General features: G+C 35.7%; 1 protein-coding gene across 1 annotated transcript; it reads left to right on the forward strand.

Moving 5' to 3' along the window:
* Window positions 1–1,871: 1,871 nt before the first annotated feature.
* Window positions 1,872–5,914, forward strand: LOC147287824 (NAD(P)-linked oxidoreductase superfamily protein). The gene is made up of 10 exons (XM_086241459.1): window positions 1,872–2,315; window positions 2,851–2,942; window positions 3,043–3,083; window positions 3,209–3,373; window positions 3,472–3,494; window positions 3,620–3,691; window positions 3,907–4,074; window positions 4,987–5,069; window positions 5,150–5,212; window positions 5,617–5,914. Exons 1-10 carry the CDS (start codon window positions 2,114–2,116, stop codon window positions 5,800–5,802), a joined length of 1,095 nt encoding a protein of 364 aa, XP_086097585.1. The 5' UTR covers window positions 1,872–2,113; the 3' UTR covers window positions 5,803–5,914.
* Window positions 5,915–7,626: the final 1,712 nt, after the last annotated feature.

Consider the following 7,626-nt stretch of genomic DNA (forward strand, 5'->3'; position numbering starts at 1 on the left):
ATATAGCCAAGTCGAGGCACCATATATATACGTACTCCTTCAGCTAGCACGCACTGTCGAGTTTTTGCAATAAATTTGCACATGCAAGGTCTCAAATTAATTAATATGTAGTTAATTATTTATTGAGACAGAGATATTCACTGTAGCTGCTCGTATACCCTTTTTTCTTTATTTCCTTGTGACTTTTTTAATGTATTACAAAAGGTTTTTGTATTCTGATGGAAGGTTTTTGCACCTGCGCGTGGTGCCCTTAATTGAGCTTCTTAAGGGTTGTAATTGTGAGATTCAAATCCTCTGTTAGTTTTTTTAATTCTCTGCTAGTTGTGTAAATTTTTGAAAGGCATTACTATAATATTCCACGTGACAAATATTCATTACAAATGTACGTAATTACATTAATACCATAATTTATGCAGCTACCAGTCCAGAATTTTCCACCTAGCTAGATGGCTAAATGTATAGACTATAGAGACCCCTACTGGCTACTGATCATTGTGATGAGGGCAGAAAGTTCAGTAAGATTAAGATATTTATCAAAGCTAGAATCTCAACAAAGATACGAACTAGACAGCGATTGGTAAACATACGTGTACAACTTAACACCTAGGATTAATTGCCCATGTTGTTGCAAATCCTAAAGACGTACCTAGTAGACTATATTAGCATATATTGCCACCCAATAAATTAAGAAAAGGAAACGATAACAAATTATCTGCTGGTACTAAACTACTAATAAACTTGGTATAAAGAATATTAACTTAAAAAATTGGTGTAAAAGACAATTTCGAGATTTTTTACAAATGCACTTGTTGTATTTTTACGTATGCATTTGTTGTATTTTTACAAATATACTAACTTTTTTGCACAAATACACTAATTTCGCAAATATGCTTATTGTATTTTTACAGATATACTGGGGTTTTTTACAAATACATTGATTTTTTTTACAAATGCACTGAGTTAGTTCTTATTTTAATTTTAGCCTTTAGCTCAACTTACTTGGCTGATTGTCCTTTAGACCAACAATTTTAGTTGTCAGACCCTACAATCTAATTGACCCCTTTTTATATGCCTTTCTTTCATATATACACTTATGTAAAAATACATGGCCATGCAAGAAAGAGAGACAATCAAATTAGGAGTACGTGAAACAAGGCTTCTAGCTTATGCTTATAGCACCGATGCTAGCTCCATGCACGGTGGCTAAAACTCAGATTGCATTTTAATCTTCCTTGTTCTCAATGCATGGAAGCAGTTGAAGCAAATACTCTTGACAAAAGTCATAAGCTAGTATTTCCTATATATCTTGCCTTTAATGTTGTTGAGATTGTGAAATTTTCAAGTAGCGCTTTAGGATTTTTCAATTATATTATTTTCTGAATAAAATTTTCTACTATATATTTATTTTTGCAAGAATTTAGATTACATGAAAATATAACACCAAACTTAGGTGGAAGAATCATACTATGTAATACTTTTGTTGAAGTATAAAGTCTCACAGTGGATTGTTTGTATGTGCCGTTTGTGCTTGTATGGGTTGCGGATTTGGGCCCTTAGATGTTGTTCTGGCCGATAGAAAAAGTTCAACTTTCACCCTCCATCCATTGGATAATAAACAAACAAAACAAGAAGGGCCAAAAATGAGATTTCCTAATTCATTGAATGGAGACCGTCGATTGCGTTGGCAATGGGACCCTGTGAATCATGAGCTTCATGATTTCATGTTGCAGGAAAATCCAGCCGTCCTCAGTTAAACCATGTGTGGCTGTGTGCTGCTGGAAATTGCATTCAGCCTTCTTAACGTGGACATTGTGAGGACCATGTTTCTCTTCTCTTCTCATCCCACCAAACATATCTGTATTCTACTACTCTTAATGGGTCACCCAAACTATCTTTCCTCACTTCTCTTACAACAACTCATTAATTTCACATTTCTTTGTCTCTCTCTGCCTCTCCAAAGTTCTGGGGACTGTGATTCGTACAAGTTCAGAAATCTGCTTACTTCCAGAGTATTCTGTTTCCAATTCCTTCAAATTCACAAACCCATTTCTCCTTTTAGGTTGTTTTTTCTATTTTTCTCTTGAATTGTGTAGTTCCTTCCTAGCTTGGAGTCATGGCTATGCATGTTAGCAGTGCATGCTTTTCTGTTTTTAGTCACAAGAGAGTTGAGAGAATTAGAGCTGTTGCTTCTGAGAATGTGACAACAGGGGAAGAGAAGGTGAAATTGGGGGGTTCTGATTTGAAGGTGACAAAGCTTGGAATTGGAGCTTGGTCATGGGGTGACACCAGTTATTGGAATAACTTCCAATGGGATGGTAAGTTGCACAACTCCACTTAAACAAGATAGAAAAGATTAGAAATTTGAGAAACCCTTTTCAAATTTGTGCTTTATCTTCGTTACAATTGTGGTTCTACTAGGTTCAGATGAGTTTTGCAGAGTTTTTGAGCCTTTATGTCTTTCTATATTCACATTTCGCATTTGAGGGAGTGTTTCTAATTTAGCTTAAATTTTTGCACTCGTAATTGCAATGTAAATTCATCAATGGCTTCAATTTAAAGATGAGAAGAAGTGAGCTGTATTTGAATGATTCAACTTTATGCAATGAAATGTTTGATGGGTTTTTTGGTTGGCCAATTGGCAATAAATCTAAAATTTTAAAATCTTTTTGAAAAGATAATAGAACACTTGTTAGAAATAAGTGCGCATGTTTGAGGAATTGTAAGCAATATGGCAGCTTTCTTGTTTATTTTATTAAATACTTGAGTAAATTGGTTTCATTATTTATAAGGGGAAATCGAAAAATATTCAATTTTGTTCATGATGGCAATTATGTTTTTTGAAAATTGCAGATAGGAAGATGAAGGCTGCTAAGGCTGCTTTTGATACCAGTGTTGATGGTGGTATAACCTTCTTTGATACTGCTGAAGTTTATGGCTCCAGGGTGAGAAAAACTTCTTATAATAGTTCCTTTGTTCCTCTCAAATAGATGCCATAAATTTTAGCAATCCAAACAAAATCATCATCGTAATCCACTCTTGCAGGCTTCTTTCGGTGCTGTAAATTCTGAAACTCTATTAGGAAGGTACATTCTAGGAATTTGATAGTGGCTCATTTTACTTTCAAGTCAACAGAGAGTACACAACTAATCATGGTTGTTTTCTGTATTTTGAGAATATTAGTATACAACTTGCACTGAATTTCATACAGATTTATCAAGGAAAGGAAAGAAAAGGATTCAGGAGTGGAGATTGCTGTTGCAACCAAATTTGCAGCTTTGCCATGGAGGCTGGGTCGTCAGAGTGTCCTCACTGCCCTTAAGGATTCCCTCTGTCGCCTTGGACTTTCTTCAGTAGATCTGTATCAACTCCATTGGTCTGTCCCGTACGAACCTTTTACATGTTTCTTGCATAAATAATTTTCTTTCCTACTAATTTAACTACAATAACTAATCAATTTGTGTTGATTTTCAGGCCTGGAGTATGGGGAAATGAAGGTTGTTATGTAACACCATTTTTTCATTGAACAATTGTCTGTCTCTAGCTAATAGAATTGGATGCCTATAGAGTAATCACATTTTGTATTGAAGAGGCTCAGTTATTTGGAATCATCCATTGTCAGGGTATATTGATGGTCTTGGAGATGCTGTTGAACAGGGCCTTGTGAAGGCTGTTGGTGTTTCAAACTACGGAGGTATATATTTATTTTTATCTAGTACTGTTGATTAAAGTTAGCAGATCGAACAATGTAATACTTTTCTTCCATATAACCATCCCTTATCTTTTATTCTTGTTTTTTTAACTTCAAAAGTATAGAAGATGTTGTCAAGCTGGAAAAGTATAGTTTTAACAAAAATGCATCCCCTCCTTAATTAATCAGAACATGATGCATAAAGGTCCTTATTTCAGAAAAGCGATTGCGTGAGGCATACGAGAAACTTGAAAAGAGAGGTATCCCACTAGCAACAAACCAAGTGAATTACAGCCTCATATACAGAAAGCCAGAGGAGAATGGAGTAAAGGCTACCTGTGATGAACTTGGAGTCACTTTGATTGCGTATTCACCTATTGCTCAAGGTGAAGTTCAGATCTTTTATGTTCTTACTCTATTACATCCACCATTCTCATTGCCACTTGATGTCAGCTTAAGAATTTTAGTTAACAATAAGCATTGCTAGAAGATATAATATTTTCTCAATTTCACTATATTCAAGACCTATTGCTCAAGCTTGGCTTAAGTTGATGCAATCTTTGATATTAACTTAAGAATGGTATAAACTCTATAAACAAAAATCATTGCTGAGGTTAGGAGAAAACAGGCAAACAGGCTTGCTCACTTTTGTCAATGAACCCCAATAATGTGAATTTTGAGTATTCATTGTCAAATGTCAAGCAGTTATTAACTTCAACACTATGATCTTATTCTTTCCTGGTGCTACATGAAACATTGTGTGATAAAAATGAACTTTAGTTATGCACTTAAAGATTCACCTATCACCTTCCAACTATATGCCTAAAAGAAAGTATGAAAAAAATAAAATTATCTTTCTTGGGCATTCATGTGCTTTGTATTTTTTGAAATCTTGCTGGTTTTACTTAAAGTTGAATTCAACTACAGTTGGATAAGTGGTAATCTATCATGGTAAATCTTTAAAGTGAATCATCTGAGCACTAGGAGGTGTTTTCACTGAACGAATACCTAACAACAAAAGTCAAACAACTGGGTTATCTACCAAAACTAGACAGCTTTTAGTAAAACAAAGGGCATGCAGTTATTCTAAGACAAAATTGATGTGAATACTTGATAAAAGAAGGCTGTAGAGATCTTATATTATTACTTTTAATCTGTGCACAACCCTGCTTACAATGATCACAGGCTTAAGTCTTGGATATTTTTTGGTTGGTTGTTGCAGCAGTCAACTTTTCTGTCTGATCCAGGTGTGAAAGAGATTGAGAAGAGTGACATGTCTACTATTTATACATATGCAGGTGCTCTTACAGGAAAGTATACACCTGAAAATCCTCCCACTGGCCCTCGACGGCAGATTTACACTCCCGAATTTCTTACAAGGGTAAAGCATATTCGATATTTTGATATCCCATTACACAGTAAGTTCCAATTTTATTGCTGAAATATCATTGTGATATGCAGCTCCAACCTCTGCTGAACAGAATCATGGAAATAGGAGAAAAGTACAGTAAAACACCCACACAGGTTTGTTAATGTTCTTTAACTAGCTTGTATCTTTCAATTAGAAGTCCTGAATTTTGCTGTTGCCATGGAAGTATGGCTGAAAAATGAGCCAAAGATACCTGCATTTTAGTACTTAAGCAATGTTAGACACAGACACAAGTATCAATTGGAAGATACCAAGTTTCAAACTTCAAGTGCATTCTGTATGCTCAGCATGCATGCAAGAAGGATCCCTTTGTTTCTCTCTTTTATATATGTAGACCAATTTTCGGTAGCTTCATGTAGTTCTCCATCAGATAAAAGATCATAAACTCACACATCAATATTTAGACAATAAATTTCTTGGATGTATTGGGGTTTTCAAATTATAAACATGGTTTGTTCTTTTTGCTGAGATTTGATGCAAGTTGGGTTCCTCTGGACAGGTAGTCCTAAACTGGTTAATAGCCCAGGACAATGTTGTGCCAATCCCAGGCGCCAAAAATGCAGAACAGGCTGCGGAATTCGCGGGTGCACTTGGATGGATGCTCAACAGTGAAGAAGTAACTGAATTGCGCTCTTTGGCTTCAGAGATAAGACCTGTTACTGGTTTCCCTGTTGAAAACTTATAAATTTTATACACGCATCCGGGGTTGTAAATTCCTCTATACAAGAAGATTACACTTCTTCACATCAAAATACAAATTGTTCATGTTTTCTATAAGAATATAGCCAATTTAGCTCTGTTTGGTGTTTGGGAAAATCTAGAACTAAGAACTGGTAAGCTCACAGTCACACACTATTATGGTGGTCTTAGCACAAGTTAACAGATGGAAAATCAGTCCAAGATGCAATCATATGACTTGGAAGGTGAATAATAGAAGTATTTTGGTACCTTGTTGGCCATGCAATAGCCTCCTTGAGCTGTAAATAGACTCATGGACCCAATTTGATATTAAAACAGCAGTTAATTCATAAAATGCTAGGCGAACCCAAAACCAATTGGCAATGGATGGAGAGGCCCAACACTTATAAGCACATATGTTAAACTCTAGTTTTTTCGATGTGGGACATTGCTCCACATTACTCTCAACAAGCTGCACTTGTGTCAAAGCCTCATGGGCCTAACTCAACAAACGGGTACCACCAGTTGGTCCAAAATGCCCAAGAATACACATCATGAAGCTTTGATACCATGTCAAAGCCCCGTGAGCCTAACTCACCCTTAAAACCGGCTTGTAAGGGAAGGATTGTGCAAGATTTATATATCGTACAAACCAACTGTATCATGGCGACGTGGAATATTTAACAACCTGTACTGAAAAAGACAGTAACTTATAGCCAGAGGTCCATATATAGCAGCCCCATCTGTTGCTAGCTAAGAGGTTAGTCTCTATGAATAACAAAATGGCGTGAATATAATGTTCATAAACTCAATCCATGAAATCTATCTTTTCTCATCATGAGCCTGGTACATCCGCACGGCTAGTTGGTTGGAAGCATTGTACTTGTACATGCAGAAGATCCCAGAGTCTCGCCAGCTAACAATCTCCTAGCTCCAAATTAATGCCAACAACATCCATATAATTTGCTCCAAAGTTCAACAGTTCGCATTTAAACTTCGGCCTTGCCTTTGGGCCTTTGGCCAAGTGTTTCAAAGGTGAGATTGGGACCATCTGAGTGATGAAGTGAACAAATGAATTGAACGTGGTCCATGCTTCTTTTATGTTTTTTTTACTTGTTATTTGCCAAAATGCTGGTGTATATTTTTTTATATAATTCTATTGAGAGAAATGAGAGATTTTTTAGTAGAGCAGTCTAGTCACTTATATGGTGCAATCTCTAATAATATATTGACATGTGTATTTATGTCAAATAAAATTTATAATTTTTTAAAATAAAAGTACCCATAGAGTCGTAGTACTTAGATAATTATACCATATATGTAGTTACATCTAAAATATAAAATTTAATCTTACAATATGTCATATCTCTCAAACAATATTACAACATTAAATATTCTAACTTTTTAATGGTATCAGAATAAATAATACACTTATCGGCTGACAAGGCCCTCAAAAATCAAAATAAAAAAGAAAACAATATGACAACTGGACAACAGGACAAGACAGTTTGCTTTTTTTTTTTCACTTTTATAGAGATAAGATAGGTGCAATTTGCAAGTGCATCATCCAACAATCTAATATGAAAAAACCCCACACAAGCCTGCCTACTTGGCCAATCTGTAAGATGAGCTGTCTGAAAACCTTTTCTCTGACAATCTTGTCCCTCATCATTGACCAATAAAATATGCACTGCCAATGCAGACGTGGCACCACCCTCATTCATTTTCAGATCACAACTGGAATGTGCTCCCAGTTGTAGATTTGGTTGCCTTAAAAAAACCAATGCCTCTCACCCATTTCCAGTCATTCATAATTACAGCACCCAAATTG

The sequence above is a fragment of the Dryas octopetala genome, chromosome 4 (genome assembly GCF_963921425.1).
Source record: "Dryas octopetala chromosome 4, drDryOcto1.1, whole genome shotgun sequence".
NCBI lineage: Eukaryota > Viridiplantae > Streptophyta > Magnoliopsida > Rosales > Rosaceae > Dryas > Dryas octopetala.

Coding starts and splice junctions, on each gene's coding strand:
- LOC147287824 (XM_086241459.1), top strand. CDS start 2,114: ATGGCTATGCATGTTAGCAGTGCATGCTTTTCTGTTTTTAGTCACAAG. Junction 3,692..3,906: donor TGGTGTTTCAAACTACGGAG/GTATATATTTAT, acceptor TCCTTATTTCAG/AAAAGCGATTGCGTGAGGCA. Junction 5,070..5,149: donor CTCCCGAATTTCTTACAAGG/GTAAAGCATATT, acceptor TGTGATATGCAG/CTCCAACCTCTGCTGAACAG.